This window comes from Tenrec ecaudatus, chromosome 14 (genome assembly GCF_050624435.1).
Source record: "Tenrec ecaudatus isolate mTenEca1 chromosome 14, mTenEca1.hap1, whole genome shotgun sequence".
NCBI classification, from domain to species: domain Eukaryota; kingdom Metazoa; phylum Chordata; class Mammalia; order Afrosoricida; family Tenrecidae; genus Tenrec; species Tenrec ecaudatus.
The window spans coordinates 30,144,403-30,164,170 of record NC_134543.1 but is presented as its reverse complement, the minus strand read 5'-3'; the positions used below and the strand labels follow the sequence as shown (position 1 = coordinate 30,164,170).

Here is a 19,768-nt window from a genome sequence, read left to right as displayed (position 1 = left end):
TTAAAAAGAATCATTTTATTGGGGGCTTGTACAACTCTTATCACAATCCATCCATCCATCCATGCATCCATCCATCCATTGTGTCAAGCACATTTGTACATTTGTTGCCCTCATCATTCTCAACATTTGCTTTCTACTTGAGCCCTTGGTATAAGCTCCTTATTTGTTTCCCTCCCCCGTCCCCTCCCCCGTCCCCTCTCCCTCATGAACCCTTGATAATTTATTCATTATCATTATTTTGTCATGTCTTACCTTGTCTGATGTCTCCCTTCACCCACTTTTCTGTTGTCTGTCACCCAGGGAGGGGGTTATATGGAGATCCTTGTGATCGGTTCCCCCTTTCTACCCCACCTTTCCTCCACCCTCCCAGTATTGCCACTCTTACCACTGGTCCTGAAGGGATCATCAGTCCTGATTTCCCTGTGTTTCTGGTTCCTATCTGTACCAGTGTACATCCTCTGGTCTAGCCAGATTTGTAAGGTAGAACTGGGATCATGATAAGAGGTGGGCGGGGAAAGGAACATTAAAGACCAAGAGGAAAGTTATATGCTTCATCGTTGCTACACTACACCCTGATTTGGCGTCTCCTTCCCGCAAACCCTTCTGTAAGGGTCCTATTGCCTTCAGATGGGCGTTGGGACCCCATTCTGCACTCCCCCTCATTCACACTGAAATTATCTTTTGTTCTTTGATGCCCGATACCTGATCCCTTTGACAGCTCATGATCACACAGGCTGGTGTGCTTCTTCCATGTGGGCTTTGTTCCTTCTTCGCTAGATGGTCGCTTGTTTGATCGTGTTGGGAAGATGAGCATCATGGAATGCCAGTTTAATAGAACAAAGTATTCTTGCATTGAGGGGGTACTTGAGTGGAGGCCCAATGTCCATCTGTTACCTTAATACTAAACCTATAAATATATGCACATAGATCTATTTATCATATATAAATATATTTACATATGTACATGTCTGTATTTAGACCTCTATAAATGCCTTTTGCCTCCTAGTTCTTTCCTCTATTTTCTTTTATGTTCCTCTTGTCCCACTATCATGTTCAGCCTTATTTGGGTTTCAGTAATTCCTCTCGGTTACATTGCCCTTGATTAAGCCCTACCCAGGCCTCTTACATCCTCCTCACCACTAATTTTGGGTCACTTGTTCCCTTATCCCTGGGTTTTTAACACCACTTCCTTTACTCCCATACCCCCCTTGCCCATGTTGGTTTCTCCTCTAGATCTTATCTAGCTAGACCTGCAGAGATAATAATATGCACAAAAACAAGACAGAGCAAAACAAAGCAACAACAACAAAAACCCAATGATGACAAAAAGAAAAGCTGGTAACTAGTTCAAGGTTTGTTGACCTTTAGGAGTATATTCCGGTAGAGTCTGATGGGTGCCACACCCTGACCCCAAAGTCTATTGTTGATATTCCCTTGGGACTTCCTTGCTCTGCTCCCCTTGCTATTCTGTTGCACACCCTTAGTGTTTTTGTCTTGGTGTGGTAGGGTCAGATCCGGTGCAATTCCCACAATGTGTCTCCAGTGTTGTCCCCTGTAAGGCTATGGGTCAGTGAGGGCTGTCCTGTCTGCTAGTGGGGATGGCCATATGGTCCTCAGCATTGGCTGCTCTGAGCAGGAATACCGTCCTCAAGGTTTGGTGGGCCAGGATTTACTACAATCTCTCTTCCTCCCCCTTGAGTTGCTCCTGTGTGCTCTGATCAGACATGTCGCTCTCCCTGAGGTTTAGCTTCAGTGCTGTCCTCTGAAGTGAATTCTTTGCCGGCACCATAGTTCAAAGGCATCAAATTGTCTGGCTGCCCTCCCCCCCAACTCTTTTTAATCCAGCCCAGTAAAGTCGATCCTAATTATTGTCTCCATTTTGCAGGCAAGAAATCAGAGAGGTTAAATAAACTTGCCCAAGGCAACCAAATGAATGTCTGAGCCAGGCGGCATAGCCAGCCTGAGAGACCATCCCTGCTTCATCATGGTGACGGATTAAACACGCTGGAGGGTGAACCTGGTTAGGGTCTCCTAGGAACTCTCAGGATAGACAGTTAGGGAGAAGGGGCTTTGAGGATCCGGCCACCTACACTGGGGATCTTTGCTCTGACCTCTGACTTCTAACCTTGTGGCCCCGGCAGGATGACTTCGCGGGACCAACTGGTGCTGCGTGTGCTGCAGGAGCTTCAGGAAGCGGTGGAATCCGAGGGCCTGGAAGGGCTCGTGGGTACCGCCATCGAGGCCAAGCAGGTCTTGTCTTCCTTCACCCTTCTCGAGGGCCGAGAGGGGGGCCCCAGCCCGCAGGTCCTAGAGGTGGACTCCGTGGCCCTGAGCCTGTACCCGGAGGATGCCCCGCGGAACATGCTGCCGCTGGCGTGCAAGGGCGAAGGCAGCCTGCTCTTCGAGGCAGCCAGCATGCTGCTGTGGGGCGACGCGGGGCTCAGCCTGGAGCTGCGCGCGCGCACGGTGGTGGAGATGCTGCTGCACCGGCAGTACTACCTCCAAGGCATGATTGATTCCAAGGTGATGCTGCAGGCCGTACGCTACTCCCTGTGCTCCGAGGAGTCCCCCGAGATGACCAGCTTGCCGTCGGCCACGCTCGAGGCCATCTTCGACGCGGACGTCAAGGCCACCTGCTTCCCTAGCAGCTTCTCCAACGTGTGGCACTTGTACGCACTCGCCTCCGTCCTGCAGCGCAACATCTACTCCATTTATCCCATGCGCAACCTCAAGATCCGGCCCTACTTCAACCGGGTCATTCGACCACGCCGCTGCGACCACATGCCCTCCACGCTGCACATCATGTGGGCGGGCCAACCGCTCACCAGTCACCTCTTCCGCCACCAGTACTTTGCCCCCGTGGTGGGGATGGAGGAGGTGGAGGCCGAGAGTGCCACCAGCCTGGTCCCGGGCGCCACACTGCCACCTCCGGCCAAGACGCTGGAGCTGCTGAACCGCGAGCCGGGCCTTAGCTACTCGCACCTCTGTGAGCGCTACAATGTCACCAAGAGCACCTTTTACCGCTGGCGGCGACAGTCGCAGGAGCACCGGCTGAAGGTGGCCACCCGCTTCTCGGCCAAGCACTTCCTGCAGGACAGCTTCCACCGCGGGGGGGTCGTGCCTCTGCAGCAATTTCTGCAGCGTTTCCCGGACATCTCCCGCTCCACCTACTACGCCTGGAAGAACGAACTGCTGGGCACGGGCACGGGCGCGGGTGAGGGCATGGGCGCCTGCCAGGCTCCGCCCTCTAGGGAGCAGCTGGAGGAAGCTGCTGCGGAGGAGCTGCAGCGGGCACAGGAGCTGGGCTGCCCCCCGCCGCCGGCCGCGAGCCCCGGGGGGGTGGTCTTCATGCAGAGAGCCAAGCTCTACCTGGAGCACTGCATCTCTCTGAACACGCTGGTGCCCTATCGCTGCTTCAAGCGCAGGTTCCCGGGCATCTCACGGTCCACCTACTACAACTGGCGCCGCAAGGCCCTCCGCAGGAACCCCAACTTCAAGCCGGCTCAGGCTCTCGCGGCACCAGGGCCCCTGCCAACAGACTCTATCTGGGAAGAGCCTCCGTCCCTGGGGAAGCAGGGCGAGGTGGAAGAGGGAGCCACGGAAGACACAGGTGGGGTGGAAACACCTGTACCGCGGAAACACCTGCCCCCGGGGCTGTCCCCGAGGGCCCCCCGGTCCCGCTGGCAGAGGCGTCTGCGCCGGGCTGCCCGCAAGCTGGTGCAGAGCGGGCTCCCTTTCTGCCGCTTCCGCCTCCGCTACCCGAGTCTGTCACCGTCCACCTTTTGGGCTTGGAAGAGCCTTGCCCCCACCTGGCCCCGAAGCCTTTCCAAATTCCTGCGGGAGGTCCCTGCCCTGGGCAAAGGAGGGCCATCGGAGGCTAAGGGGAAGCCCGAGAAGGAAGCTAGCTGGCGGGCAGAGGCTGCAACGTCGCCTGCAGAGGAGGGCCTACAGGCAGGACCCTCTCCAAGAGAGGTTCCCCGCAAAGTGCTGGGAGGGCCTTCCCAAGAGAGGGCGGTGGTCCACGGTCCACCCCATGGTGGGTCCTCCTCCAGCTGTCGTATCCCGTCAGGCGACGGCCAGGTGCTCGTGATGGACATGATCACCACCACGAAGTTCAAGGCCCAGGCCAAGCTGTTCCTGCAGAAGCGCTTCCAGTCCAAGAGCTTCCCCTCCTACAAGGAGTTCAGCGCCCTCTTCCCCTTCACTGCCCGCTCCACCTACTACATGTGGAAGCGGGCCCTCTATGACGGCCTCACGCTGGTCGATGGCTGACCGGTGCTGGGGAGACTTCATGGGGCTGGCCGGCAGGGACATGGCGCCCCGGCCAGGATGCCCTTCGAGCTGGCTCCCACAGGATTTATGTTGTTTCCTGGCTCTGGGAAGAGAGAGCTAGAAATCGGCCACAGGGTCCCGTTTGGGGACTAGGGATGTTTTCTTTAGTTGGTTTACAGTAATTTGAATTTTATATCATTTTGACATTTTGTTTTCCCTTCAGTGGACTGGCTGGGCCCCCTGGCTGGTGTTGGCAGTTGTGTGTGTGTGCTGGCGGGGGTTAGGGGGTGGGGGTGGTGAGCTGAAACTGCTCTGCTTTTTGTGGGGTATAAGGAGTATTATGGTGTGGCCGTCTTTCATGCAGAATAGATGCCCTCCGTTCCTTTGGGGGATCGGCACCCTGTTCACTCCGGTATTTTCCAGAGGAGCATTGGGATTGCCAAGTGGGGCAGACTCCGCTTGAGCAGAAGCAAGAATGTACAGGAAGAATCTGGTGACTGTAAGGGCAGCTCACGGACTGGCGGAGGACATGGTCTAGGGGAAGGCTAGTGCAAGGAGAACCAGGTCATGTTTGGGGGGAGAAAACCCCTCAGGTCTCTGCAGCCTGGCTGGCTAATGGGGAGGGACTCTGGCTTTCTGCTGGCCTGTACCCTTTCTCAGAGAAGGGACCCCCACAAAAGCCAGCAGGGGGCAAGGACACTTGACCTTGAATTGTGTGAGTTAAGTTGGAAGCCTGAAACAATAAAGTCATGCCCCACCACCAAGCCTGGGCCTCTGGTGTTTGTTTTGCTAAGATGTCACAGCTCGCTCCTACATTTCCTGGGGGTTTAATGGGATCAAAAGGACTCATTTCTCCATCAGCACCCCAGGATTTGGGGGATGGTGAGAGATTCCCTGGGGACTCTGCTTAGAGTTGTCTAAAAGTGCTTCTAGCCAGCAGCGTGCCTAGGGGCTGCCTTGATTAGAGAAACCTAGCATTTCAGGTGTGCTCAGAGGCTTGGGCTGGCACCCACTCAAACTTATCACTGGGCTTTCTAGATTCTAATGAGACCCACCTGAGTCTGGTGTACTTCTGGCTCATTTTCCCACATGGGACACACTGCCCTCCCAGCCAGACTGACCTTTGTCCCTACCTGCTCTTCCAGCACCCTGGCACGAACCAGATTGCCAGATGATTGCTGTCTGCCTGCCTGCCTGCCTGCCTGCCTACCTGCCTGCACTGAGCTCGATCAGGCAGGGTGTGGACCCTGCTCTACAGGGAAGCCGCAGCACAAGGCATGGTGTGGTCAATTCCAACCATTGTCGCCTGACTTATGAGACTTCATAACCTTTGCTGAAGGGATTCTAAAACAAAAACTGCCATTTAATCAATTTAATCAATGCCGACTCAAATCCACCCTGTATGACAAGGTAACAGTCCACCCTGTATGACAAGGTAACGTTTCTGAGACCAGAACTCTTTAATGGGAGCAGAAAGCCCCCATCTTCTGCAGGACCCTTGATGGCTTTGAAGTGCTAATCTTGCAGTCAGAAGCCCATAGAGTAACCACCATGTCCCCAGGGCTCCTGAGGGATTTGATAAGGATGTTCTATTTGGCTTAATGGTTCTGTTTCCACCTATAACCAGCAGGTGTCAGTCTAGTGCAGCAAGAGAGAAGCCTCTTTCAGGCTGGTCCTCACCCTTGGTACCAGCCAACCTCCTGAGGACCACCCAGGTGAAGCTTTGTGTTCTGTTGCCCCCTTTGTGTTCTCAGACCAAAGTCAGTCTTCTGATGCTACAGTGTCTCACTCCTTCAAGACTCACTGCCATAGAACTGCCCCTGTGAGTTTCTGAGACTATAAATAGGAGTAGATAGTTCCAGCTTTCTTCCTCAGAGCTCCGAAGGCCTTGAACTACTGACCTTGCAGTTGGCAGTCAAATGCATAACCATTATGCTACTCGGGCACTCAGAGGGGCTCTAAGAACCATTTGATCCCATGTTGGGTCCCTAATGAACTCAATAAATTGAGAGTGGATTTCAGGACCCCTTCCAAACCTGATTCCAACCTGAGATATTGGAGAGACCTTGCATATACACACAGATAAGGTACCTCTCTTTTACATCTGTAAAATGGGGGTGCAGTAATGTCTGTTATAGTATCTTGTACATGGTTAAGTGTGGTCTCCAGTTTGAGCCACTGGGAACCTAATTCCTGTTTATTAGGGAGGAAGCTGATACCCAAGGAGACTTGCCCAAGGTCACCCTCAAGGTTACAGACAGCCCTGTCCTGTCCCAGGAGCAAAGGCTCTTTTGGCAGGTGGCAAAACACTGACCCCTGAGCCCATAGGGCTTTGGTTGGGAAAACGAAGATAAAATGATATGCCAACATTTATTTATTGGGAAATGATTTTATAAATCTGATTAAAGTTTTCTTGTGTAGAAAAGCTGCTTCCTCTATAATCTCAGAAAAGCAGGGGCTGATGCTGAAGCCCTGATCACATTTGCTAAGAACACTTTGGGCTGATTCTGAAGATGACATATTGAGATTTTTTTCCTCCCTTTCTTTCTTACACCAAATCCTGACTTGTTTGCAGATGTAGAAAGAATGCAAGGGAAACGAACAATGTGTGGTGTGAGGCTAACTTTGCATAGTCTTTCAACACTGCTCAGATGTGACAACTGGTTCTAAAAATAAATGAAAAGCTTTACTCTCAGACACAATTGAGTGGAACATAAATAATTAGAAAAAGCTTACTTCGGTGTTTCCCTCTCAAGGGTGTAGGCAGATCACCCTGGCTACCCCGGTGTATGAGGTGGTTCCTCAGGTACAGGTGTTTCCAACAGGTTTTCTGGATTCCAACATTTGACCTCAGGGCACTGCTGGTGGCTCTTGAGTCCTGAGCCCACTGCCCCTCCTGGTTGGTACACCAACACCTCAATCCCTCCAATGCCAGGCTGGGCTTACCCCCTACTGACCTTTACTGATCTTTCGAGGATTTCGGCAGCATTCAGTCATTCGCTTTGCTCACACTACCACCCACGGCCATTGAATTCATTCTAATTCACAGTTACTCTATAGGACAGGGTAGAATTGCGCCCTCAGGTTTCCAGGCAGTAAATCTGGACAGACGCAGACTGCCTCATCTTTCCCTCTCAGACTGGCTGCTGACCTTTTGGGGAGCAGGTCCAACCCTTAACCCATGGCACTGCCAGGACCACTTTGTAGACAGGAGCCACTATGTTGGTGCTTCCAGCTTTCTGGTCCAGTGCCATCCTCACAATCGCTACTATGTGTTAGCCCATTGTTGTAGCTACTGCGTCCCTTTGTCTCACAGAGAGTCTTCCTGTTTTTTACTGGCCCCCCATACAAGCCTGATGTCTTTCAAGTACCAGTCCTGTTTGATATGTCCAAAGTACATGAGATGGAATCTCGCCGTCCTTGCAGAATAAGGAGTATTGTGGCTCTGCTTTTAAGACTGATTTGTCCAATCTTTTGGTAGTCTACAGGACCTTCAATAATTCAGATGCATCAATTCTTTGATTTTATTCTTAGTCACAGGCCTTTACATGCATGTTGTTAGTCCAGGTAGACTAGAGAAACAAAATTCATAGACACTCATGTGTATAAGAAAAAGTATAATTACAAATTATCAAAGGTTCATGAGGGAGGGTGGGGGGGAGTGGGGAAAAATGAGGAGCTGATACCAAGGGCTCAAGTAGAAAGAAAATGCTTTGAAAATGATGGTGGCAACATGTGCAGATAGTGTATGGATTGTGATCAGAGATGTAAGAACCCCCAATAAAAGTATTTAATATATTTTTAAAAGCTTTCTATCAAAGAGTAATTGTATATTGAGAAAATATCCCAGTTCAGATCAAGTCCATATGTTTAATATTAGCATATATGTCTGATACTAGTCCATAAATTCTTTAGATTCATGCAGCCATCCAATGATGCTGAATGCAGGAAGATCACAGGCTAGTGGGTGGAAAGTCTTGTGGACAGTGGAAGCATCTCAGCACTGGCGTGGGTCTCCATGTGGCTCCTCCAGTTCCTGGGCTCTGGCTGCATCACTGTAGCTCCATGTGGCTTGTCAGCAGGAATGTCTCACAAGGAGCAAGTGTCTCTGGCCTCCAGTGAGTTATCTCTGTCACGCCTCCAAAGGAGGCCATCAAGCTGTGACCTGATTGACAGGCTAGACTCCACCCCTTTGCAAGTTGACAGGAGATTGTGACTGCCACACATGCAAAGCTGTTGGAAATATGGCCTATATTAAGTGCACCTTAGTCCTTAGGGTGACGTGTTTTGTTTTTTTCTTCCTTAAACTTTAAAGAGGTCTTTGGCTGCAGATTCGCCCAGTACAATGCTCTGATTGCTTGGCTGCTGCTTACATGGATTTTGATTATGGATCCAAGTAAAATGAAATCCTTGACCACGTCAGTCTTTCCTGTGTTTATCTTGATGTTGTCTATCGGTCCAGTCATGAGGAGTTTTGTTTTCTTTACATTGACTTGTAATACATACTGAAGGCTCTTTTCAATCTTCCTTAGCCACTCTTGGCTTTCAGCAACCAGTCCGAGTCATCTGCACATTGCAGGTCGTTAATGCGCCTCCTTTCCTGATGCTGCGTTCCTCATGGAGTCTGGTGTCTCAGATGATTTGCTCAGCAGACAGACGCAATAATGCTATCCACAGCTACCACCTAGCTACGTGGCCCAGTGCCTTATCAGAGTCAATGAACCACAAGTCAACATCTTGGTGTTATCTCCTTTCAGCCAAGATGTCAGGCAGCTGCAGTGTCCCTCAGTTCACATCCTCTTCTGAATGGGCTTCAATGTACCAATTCTCCCTGTAGAATGGGCACCGGAAGCCAAACAACACATCGCCTTAGGCAAATCGGCCAAACAACCTCTTTAAAACCAAAGAGAAAAATATGTCACTTGGAGGGCTAGGGGGTGCCTCACCCGGGCCATGGCAGTTTCAATTGGCATAGAAACTGGACAAGGAATAAGGAAAACCGTAGAAGAATCCATCCCTTTAGCGAATGGTGTTGGTGAAGAACAATGAATGGACCGTAGACTGCCAGAAGAACAAACACATCCATCTTGGAAGAACTACAGCCAGAATGCTCCTTAGGAGAGGGGACATTGATATGCTGTCGTCTCATGCACTTTGGACTTGTGATCAGGCGGGGCCAGTCTGGAGAAGTAGAGGGTCAGATAAAAAGAGGAAGACCCTTGGTGAGATGGACCGACACAGGCTGCAGCAATGGGCTCAACAGGCACTACTGGGCAGATGGCCCAGGACTTGCCGGGAGTCCTGGCAGCCCAGTTGTTAGCGCCAAGTTGCTCCGTGGAAGAAAGATATGGCAGAGTCTTTTAATTATTATCATTACTTTTATTGGGGGCTCTTACATCTCTTATCACAATGCCTACGTTCATCCAGAGTGTCAGGCACATTTGCACATAGGCCGCCATCATCATTTTCAAAGCATTCTCTTCCCACTTGAGCCCCTGATATCAGCTCTCCATTTGTCCCCCTGCCCTCCCTCATGAACCCTTGATAAATTATAGATTATTATGTTCATATATTACATCATCCTCCGTTGCCCCTCACCCACTTTTCCGTTGTTTGTCCCCCTGGGAGGGGGTTATAGGTTGATCCTTGTGATCGGTTCTCCTTTTCCCCCCCACCATCCCCTAATCCTGGCATCTCTACTCTCATTGTTGGCCCTGGGGGGTTTATCTATCCTGGATTCCCCGTGTTGCAGGCTCTTGTCTGTAGCAGTGTGCATGCTCTGGTCTAATCTGATTTGTTAATGTAGAACTGAGATCATGATAGTGGGGGGGGGGGAAGGCAGCACCAAAGAACTAGAGGAAAGTTGTGTGTTTCATCGGTGCTATACTGCATCCTGACTGGCTCATTTCTTCCCTGTGACCCCTCTGTAGGGGGATGTCCAATTGTCTACAGATGGGCATTGGGTTTCTACTCGATGCCCCCCTCCCCCATTCACCTTGGGTATGGTTTTGTTCTAGGTCTTAGATGCCTAGTACCTGATCCCATCAACACCTCATGATCCCACAGGCTGGTGTGCTTCCATGTGGGCTTTGTTGCTTCTGAGCTAGATGGTCGCTTGTTTATCTTCAATCCTTTAAGACCCCAGATGCTATATCTTTTGATCGCCGGGCACCATCAACTTTCTTTACCGCATTTACTTATGTACCTACAGTCTGTTTTGATTTAAAAAAAGGAAATCTCAGACTTGGAAACCCTATCTATAGGGCAATCTGCTTAGCCGGATAGGATCACTCTGAGTCAGAGTTGACTAGACAGCCGCATTTAAACAGTTTTATTGGCATCTAATTCACATACTATACAATTCAATAGTTCAATCATAATCAAGAGTTTTACTATCATCTCCACAAATACATTTTAGAGCATTTTCTTGAACTCATTGTTATCAGCAAACCATCACCTCCCAACTTCCCTTGCCATACCACCCCAAATATCCTCAGTGCAGTCTCTGTCTCTATAGTTTTACCTATCTGGGATTTCATAAACAAAAACATAACAAAAAAACCCAAACCCAAAAACCCAAACCACTAGACTTTGCTGATAGCAAGGTTATTCATGCCCTGATCCGTGGTCAGACGGAATTCACTGGCGGCTTCATCCACGTGTGGACACTATAGATGGACTTGGGGCTCCCATGGTCATCCATAGCCTTCCACAAACTGGGTGTTCACAATTTTAAGCTCCGTTAACCATTCCCTCCTTCAGATTTGGATTTTATTACTTATCATCCTTGGACCACCCAGGCTAGTGTGCTGCTTCCCTGTGGACTTGGTTGGCATCTCTGGTCAGCCTTGCTCACAAGGGCTCGGCAGGGATAAGGGTCTCCTACCTGGCAACCGATATGCTGAGCCCTTACAGGGACATTTGGCCTCCACTCTTGTCCTTGCAAAGGACTACTGTGGTGTGGCAGCAGAGTGTACAAAGGGGTGCATGGGGTCTTCAGGAAGGCCATGCAAGCTTTGCCTGACCCCTCCTGACCTGTAACTTCTGAAGGTCAACTCTTCTCTGAGTGTAGACTGACTGGGGACCTCTTGGAAATCCCCCGGTCCCTTCCCACCTGCTTGCTGGTTCTCACAAGACGGGAAGTTGAACAGGGAGACTGGCACAAGGCAGATGTTAGGATGGGGCTGGAATTAAAAAAGCAAAGCTCAGTGAGGCTGTCTGGTGAGTTTCCCTTCCCCAGCGCCTCTTGGGACACCCCGAGGGGCCTCTAGGGTGCCACTAGCAGGCTTCTAAATGTTCCAGTTGCTGGTTTCTCTCAGGGAAGAGGAGGGGGGCGGGATGCTTTCAGAGATGAGAAGCAGCAGAAAGTAGGTTTAACAATTTACAAAAATTTCCATGGAAAACGACTTTGAAAATAGCATGAAATCCACTTACCTCCCTGCCAGGCAGAGAGAACTGAGGGGATGGAGAGTTGGAAGGAGGCAGCAGGAGCAGTCTGGGCAGCTATGTGTACCACCCTCCGCTTGAGAAGACTTGCTGGGAGGGCAAAGGGCGGCAGGGGAGGAGGGGGTGTTGGGGACCAGAGGAGTGATGGGCAGCCCCGGGATCTGGGTCCCTCCCTTCTATTTTCTGTGCTGTGGCAGCTTTGCGATCAACCAAGTTCATTTCCAGTGTTCTCTGTTGAAGTCACTGAAGTCTGAATTGGGGGTCAGGGATTGAGGGGGAACACAAGGCTGCACTGCAGTGTCCAGGCCCAGTCCTGATGGCTGTGGAGTCTGCTGGTCTCACGGGGTATCTTTGGGATATTTGCTACTTCATACATTCACTCCCTCCATGTTTTGTTGAGGCCTGGGGGTCAGAGAGAGGCAGGTTAGGAACCTCTTTCACCTGGAGATGTTTATAACTAAACTGCATCCAACTCAACTCACTGCCATTGAGTCAATTCTGAATTATAGCGTCCCTGTAGGGTGGGATAGTAAGATTATAACTCATTGTGGAAGTAAAAAGCCTCATCTTTCACCGCTGGAACAGCTGGTGGTTTCAAACTGCTAACCTCCGAGGTCAGTAACTCAATGTGTAACCCACTGTGCTATCAGGGCTACAATTAACCGCATAAAAAACCCAAACCCATTGCCATTGAGTTGATGCTGACTCATAGTGACCCGGTATAGGACAGGCTAGATCTGAGTTTCTGAGGCTGTTTACAGGAATAGAAATCGCCCCAGGAGGAGTGGCAGGTGGTTTTGAACTGCTGACCCTGTGGATTGCAGCCCAATGTGTAACCACTACATCACCAGGGCTCTTGCATAACTGGTTCTGAATCCCAGGTCTGAGATTTCTCAGGGGCTCCAAGAGCTCTACTTTGAAATTTTAGATCCTCATTTAGAATTTTAGATGATATTCTTAATTTATTTTCCTAGCTATAAAGACAGGAACTTTTTGCAAAGATGCTTTGCTAGGAAGAAACAGTCAGATTCTACAATAAGACTCTGGCTTCTAAAGTCAGCTTTTTTCCAGCCAGAGAGTGAGAATGTGCTCTGAGCAGAAACTGAGACAGGGCTCTGTGAGCCCCACGGGGCGAGCCTGCCTCTGTTGCGGGGGAGGGAAGGATGCTGCCAGCAGAGAAGCCCACGGAGGCGAGGCCTGGGGCTGGGCAAGACCCTGTGAGGGCAAGATTTTGTGTGTGTGTGGTTGGTAATCGTGTTTTTTGGTGAGTTTGCACAGCACATTAGGTGCCCCTCGAACAACTTCTATTCATATTGTTCGTGACACACGTTCCGTTTGTCACCACGTGTCCCTGTTCTTATGCTTTCGATGCTGGTTCTGTTTTCACGTCTAGCTATTGTCCTGCTCACCCCACCCCCCACCCCCCTCTGCGCCCCCCTACCCCTGTCTCTCACTACTTTGTCGTCTTTGCCTTGGGGTAAGCATGGAGGGCTTGTTCTCCTGTGGACGACTATTTCAAGGCACCCCCAGGACTCATGGGGGTCTTGGGTGCTTCCTGAGCCTCTCTGCTGTGGGTCCGACAGGTGACTTCAGTCCCAAGTTGAAAGGGACCTGGGAAGCAAGCAGGATTTTGGTATAATCACCTTACCCAGATTATATATACATATATATATATATATATATATATATATATATATATATATATATACTGTGTGTGGAGGTGGGGGGTGTAGGTTAGGAATTTTTTATGAAATTTGAATTAATTTTTTCAAAAATTTATAAATATATCTGTAATAGGCCTTTGGCATTTCAAGTCATGCTTGAGTCCACTGTTGCAGCCACTGGGTCCCTTCATCGTGCTAAGGGCCCACCTCTCCTTTGCTGCCCTTGGACTTCACCAAGCGTAATGCCCTTTCCAGGGCCCGCTTTCTCCTGTTAATGCGTTCAAGTATGTGATACAGCCTCTCCATCCTCCCTTCTAAGGAACATTCTGGCTGTAGTTCTTCCAAGACAAATTTGTTTGCTTGGTTTTAGCAGTCCGTGGTAATTTCAATATTCTTTGCCAGCCCCGTAATTCAAAGGCATCAATCCTTCTTTGGTCTTCCTTATTCATCGGCCGACTTTCACATCATAGGAGATGACTGAAGGTCAGCACCCCTCAGTCCTCAAGGTGATGTCCTTGCTCTTCAACTCTGTAAAGAGATCTCATCTCTAACCTGGGAGGAAAATCCTAACCTGCTCGTCTTGGACATCACACTGACCCCAATAGGTGGCAATTTCACCTATAAGCCCAGCATTTCTGCTCACTCTCTCAGAGAGGCAGTGGCCAGGGGTCTTTCTATAGTCTCTCTGACTCTCTCTCCCTCTCTCTGAAGACCAGGAGCCTGCGAGGCTCTGCCACCGCCACGGGCCAAAAGAACTGCCAGATGCCTCTGCAGGGTTCAAGCTACGGTTCGGTTCGGGCTTCCTTGGGACTCTCCTGGTTAAAGGTCGTCCCTGGAGTCTGAAGGTCAGCACTCTAAGTTTACTAACACTGTAATTGCAATGGTGCATTTTATCCTCTGGTTCCAAGTGAATAGTGTGGGTTCTTAGTTGTGTGCCTCCTCGTCATGACTACTTTACAATAAGCTAAATGAGATTGTGCGTGATCAACCTGAGTACCCCTCTATTAATGTTAAAGGATAAAATCCAGTACACTGCCACTGGAAGAGGCTGGATTGGAGCCTAGAAGGGCTAGGAGGTTCCAGTAAACAAGGCGGCTTGTTTACAGATTGATTACAGATTCCTGTGATGTCCCCTTTTCTTCCCTCTGGGGGTTGGGGGCGGGGGTGGGACATTCCAGAGTTTTCTCTTCCCTCCTGGCCAGGAGCTGTGGTTAGCTCTTCTGGGCTGTGGGGGGATAGCAGGTGACCCTCTGTTAACCTAACTCCATCTTCATCTTATGTGTCCAGAGACACACTGAGCAACCTGAGCTTGTTTTATCAGAGTGACTTTATCTGTGTCCCAGCTGGCGCATGGCGTGGCCTGGGCATGGTCGGCTTAGAGCCACCATCTGCAGGCTTTGAAAACCAGCCTTGCCCAGGCCCCCCTGCAGACCAGGTATCTTGGAATCTTGGCATGGTCTTATTTAACCTGCCCTCTGATCTTGGCCCACCACCTGTCTGTCTGTTGTTCTGGGAGCTGCTGTGGGGTGAGAAACTACACCATCAGTCCTTTCAAATCCCATCGCGGTCACTGTGGAGGACAGGTTTCAGTGGAGCTTCCAGACCCTGTGATTTACTTCCAAAATGAGCCAGTGAAGAGTTGACAGATCACCCGAATACTGTCCAACGTGCTTGCTTTGGACATCTCATTCAAAACAACGCTAAAACACTGCTGGAGAATCGATCTCTACTCTTAGTGACCCTACAGGGCAGAGTAGAGCTGCTCCCGTAGAGCCTCTGGGGAGTATGAATCACTGCCCTTGTGGTTAACAGCCAATGTGTAACCCACCCCATCCCCAGGACTCCCTGGACGCACCATTCAAGATCTCACTCAGCGGTATCAAGTCAATGCCGACTCAGCAACCCTACAGGACAAGGCAGAGCTGCCCCTGTGCGTTCCCAGCTCTTGACGGGAGTAGAGAACCTCACCTCTCCCCTGTGGAGGGGCTGATGGTTTCACACGGCCAGCCTTGCCGTTAGCAGGTCAACATGTAACCACTACGCCAAGAGGGATTAGTTGCTTAAAGGAGGACACCAAGTTTGGAGAAGTCGTAGACGCGTGAGGGCAAGGGAGACCCCATGGAGATGACTTGGCACAAGCACCACAATGGACCCAAACGTTAATCACAAGCACGACAGGCCTAGCCAACCTTTGTTCCACTGTATGTCTGGTCAGCATGAGCCAGATGTATAGACATCTATCTATCTATCTATCTATCTATCTATCTATCTATCTATCTATCTATCTATCTATCTCCTAATCTATTTTGCCTTCTAACTATTTCTAGAATCCGCCTACTTCTCTCCAGCTTTCCCATTGCTCACCTAGTTTGCAATATGCCCTTAAACTCATCTTCCCTCCTCCTTTCTGGACCGACCGAGCTCTTCTTCATTCGCAGCAGGGAGGCATCTTTGAAAAACAGCTCTAAGCACACCATTTCCCTTGCTTAGAAGACTCCAATGTCATCCTTGTCTTCCTTAGGAAAGAGATCAAATTAGTGCATTTACAGTGCAGGAACCCAGCCGGTGGGCTTTCTACTCCTGTAAAGAGTTATAGTCTCGAACGAATAACAGAATTGTAGGTGAACAGATGCATTAGATGATGTAAGATATGGCCAAATATATATATATATATATATATATATATATATATATATATATATATATATATATATATATATATATATATATATATATATATATATAAAGGGTTCCTGGGAGGTAGGCTGGGGGAGGAAGGGGATAAAGAGGAGGTGATAACAAGAAGTTCAAGAAGAAAGAAAATGTTTTGAAACCGATGGTGGCAGCAATTGGACAATTGTGCTTGGTCTAATTGAGTTACGGATGGTTACAATCTCTGTAAGGGCTCCCAATAAAATGATTTTTTTAAAAAAAGAGTCTCAGAAAGCCACAGGGGCAGTTCGTCGTGAGTCAGAATCAACTCAATGGCAGTGAGTCTGGCTTAATGGTTTAACCCAGCAGCCATCGACAACATCAAGTGATGGAGGTCAACATCACGAGTGATAAGATACATAAATTGTGTAAAATCCTTTTTTTTAATGGAAAAGTGGATATTCGTTTTATTTGTGTGCACCAATATTTGTAAGTCATCCAGTGATGTTGGTACTGTTGTTACCATGATGCAGCGAAATACAAAGAAGAAACAAGCTAGGGTTTATAATTAAAACAGAGCAGAAGGGTCGAGGAAATCAAAGAAGCGCATTATGACTTAACCTTCCCCCACCCCTAAATTGTCTGGTAAGAATCCCACGTCCTATACACTACAAACAACCCTTCACCACACATCGTTCTACTTTTAGGTTCTGTTATTGAGGCTAGAGCCTAACAACATTCAAGGCAGTGTTCTATATAGTTATTTATAGGCAGGGACATGGCTTATCATGCTGTGCAGAGTAATCAAGGTAAACCATCATATTATCGAATCTTTGGTTAAATAGAAACCACAATCTTCACCCTGTTCCCCAAGCCCCCTCCCCGCCCCTCTATACAGTAGGAACAAGGAAAACCAGGTTGTCAAGGCAAGGGCGTTCTAAAGCAAGAAGTCCTACAAAAAAGGAAGTCACGCGTTCACTGCCCGGATGGGCATGGGGCTAAATGTCTGTGTTCATACAATCTGCAGATTGTATGCTTATGGACTCATTTAAAAAGAAATCTAACGTTTGTACGGCTTCCAGATCACAGAGAGAAGCTTGCTGGACCTGGGGCAGTAGGAAGTCCTCTCCACAGTTCTGGAATGTGTTGTTCCAGGCTGGACTGTTCCAGGCCTGGTTATTCCAGGCTTGGGTACACCACATCTGGCTGCTGTTCCACGTCTGGTTACTGCTGTTCCAGGTCTGGTTGCTCCAAGCCTGATTATTCCAACCCTGGTTGTTCCAGGCCTGGCTGTTCCAACTCTGGTTGCTCCAAGCTTGACTATTCCAACCGTGGTTGTTCCAGGTCTGGCTGTTCCAACTCTGGTTGTTCCAGGCCTGGCTGTTCCAACTCTGGTTGCTCCAAGCCTGGCTGTTCCAACTCTGGTTGTTCCAGGCCTGGCTGTTCCAACTCTGGTTGTTCCAGGCCTGGCTGTTCCAGCTCTGGTTGCTCCAAGCCTGACTATTCCAACCCTGGTTGTTCCAGGCCTGGCTCTTCCAACTCTGGTTGTTCCAGGCCTGGCTGTTCCAACTCTGGTTGCTCCAAGCCTGACTATTCCAACCCTGGTTGTTCCAGGCCTGGCTCTTCCAACTCTGGTTGTTCCAGGCCTGGCTATTCCAGCTCTGGTTGTTCCAAGCCTAACTATTCCAACCCTGGTTGTTCCAGGTCTGGCTGTTCCAACTCTGGTTGTTCCAGGCCTGGCTGTTCCAGCTCTGGTTGCTCCAAGCCTGACTATTCCAACCCTGGTTGTTCCAGGCCTGGCTCTTCCAACTCTGGTTGTTCCAGGCCTGGCTATTCCAGCTCTGGTTGTTCCAAGCCTAACTATTCCAACCCTGGTTGTTCCAGGTCTGGCTGTTCCAACTCTGGTTGTTCCAGGCCTGGCTGTTCCAGCTCTGGTTGCTCCAAGCCTGACTATTCCAACCCTGGTTGTTCCAGGCCTGGCTCTTCCAACTCTGGTTGTTCCAGGCCTGGCTATTCCAGCTCTGGTTGTTCCAAGCCTAACTATTCCAACCCTGGTTGTTCCAGGTCTGGCTGTTCCAACTCTGGTTGTTCCAGGCCTGGCTGTTCCAACTCTGGTTGCTCCAAGCCTGGCTGTTCCAACTCTGGTTGTTCCAGGCCTGGCTGTTCCAACTCTGGTTGTTCCAGGCCTGGCTGTTCCAGCTCTGGTTGCTCCAAGCCTGACTATTCCAACCCTGGTTGTTCCAGGCCTGGCTCTTCCAACTCTGGTTGTTCCAGGCCTGGCTGTTCCAACTCTGGTTGCTCCAAGCCTGACTATTCCAACCCTGGTTGTTCCAGGCCTGGCTCTTCCAACTCTGGTTGTTCCAGGCCTGGCTATTCCAGCTCTGGTTGTTCCAAGCCTAACTATTCCAACCCTGGTTGTTCCAGGTCTGGCTGTTCCAACTCTGGTTGTTCCAGGCCTGGCTGTTCCAGCTCTGGTTGCTCCAAGCCTGACTATTCCAACCCTGGTTGTTCCAGGCCTGGCTCTTCCAACTCTGGTTGTTCCAGGCCTGGCTATTCCAGCTCTGGTTGTTCCAAGCCTAACTATTCCAACCCTGGTTGTTCCAGGTCTGGCTGTTCCAACTCTGGTTGTTCCAGGCCTGGCTGTTCCAGCTCTGGTTGCTCCACGTGGGAAGGCTTCCAGAAGGAAGGCATCCTTGGTGGTAGGAAGCACAGACGTCCAGGTATTCTGTAGGTGCAGAGACCTGAGTCACATCATGGTTATTCTTGGACCAGTTGGTGGTTTTCTGCCACCGCTTACATTTCATCCTCTGGTTCTGGAACCAGGTCTTCACCTGTTTGTAACTCAGATTCAGGACTTCGGAAAGCTCTTGCATCTGCTGGAGGCTGAGGTACTTCTGTTTCTGAAAGCAGTCCTTAAGTGTGCACAGCTGCATCTGTGAGAACACAGTTCGCACCTTCTGCCTCTTGCCCTGGCCCGGGCTCTTCTCCTGCCTCGCTGGGTCCTTCTCGGCAGAGGTGGGCAGTTGGGCTTTCGGACTGGTGGAAGAGTCCGGGCTCTTCTGCAGAAGCAGGTCCACGGAGGAAGGACGCAGAGACTCGGCTGTCTCTGAGCAGGGAGCCTTGGCAGACGACATTTGCAAGGATGTATAATCTTCTTTAGCCCCCAAACTGGTAGTTACTGGCAGAGAGTTTCTACAATTGGAAGCTTCAAGAAGGCTTTGGGGAGAAGCTACATCCACACTCATTTTGCTGAGGAAAAAACCCCCCCAAAATGAACAACAAAATCAAAGCCCTCAATTGTGTAGCAGCGGGAAGCAAACAGCCCGATCCCAGGAGGGCAGGGGGAGAAAGATTTTGGAGTCTCCAATTGTGTACATTCTTAGAAGATGAGTAATCCTGGTCTAATCAGGAGAACACATCCAAGAAGGCCAACCTGAGACCCTTCTACACGCTCACTGTGCCGGACTCTCGAAGTGAGGCGTCCTGGTGGCGCAGTGGGTTAGAGGTGGGGGACCCACTGCAGGGTCGGCGTTTGAAACCACCCATCCCTCCGAGGGAGAAGATGGTGCTTTGTCCTCCTATAGACATTCACAGCCTTGGAAACCCGGAGCAGCTGTAGTCCGTCTCAGAGGGGTGTGGTGGTGCCCTTCAAGGGTCAGCCTCATATAAGGAAAGAAGTGCTCACCATGGCCTGGGAAGGGCAGAAGGACAGCCAAGGAAGCTCTGGTGAAATT

The 19,768-nt window shown here is 50.0% G+C and overlaps 1 protein-coding gene and 1 pseudogene across 1 annotated transcript; one reads left to right on the top strand and one right to left on the bottom strand.

The window, feature by feature from the left end:
• Positions 1–2,142: 2,142 nt before the first annotated feature.
• VRTN (vertebrae development associated) lies at positions 2,143–4,272 on the top strand. Its single transcript, XM_075532160.1, has one exon. The coding sequence runs from the start codon at positions 2,143–2,145 to the stop codon at positions 4,270–4,272; it is 2,130 nt and encodes a 709-aa protein (XP_075388275.1).
• Positions 4,273–17,032: 12,760 nt separating this feature from the next.
• Positions 17,033–19,279, bottom strand: LOC142426219 (homeobox protein NANOG-like; annotated as a pseudogene).
• Positions 19,280–19,768: the final 489 nt, after the last annotated feature.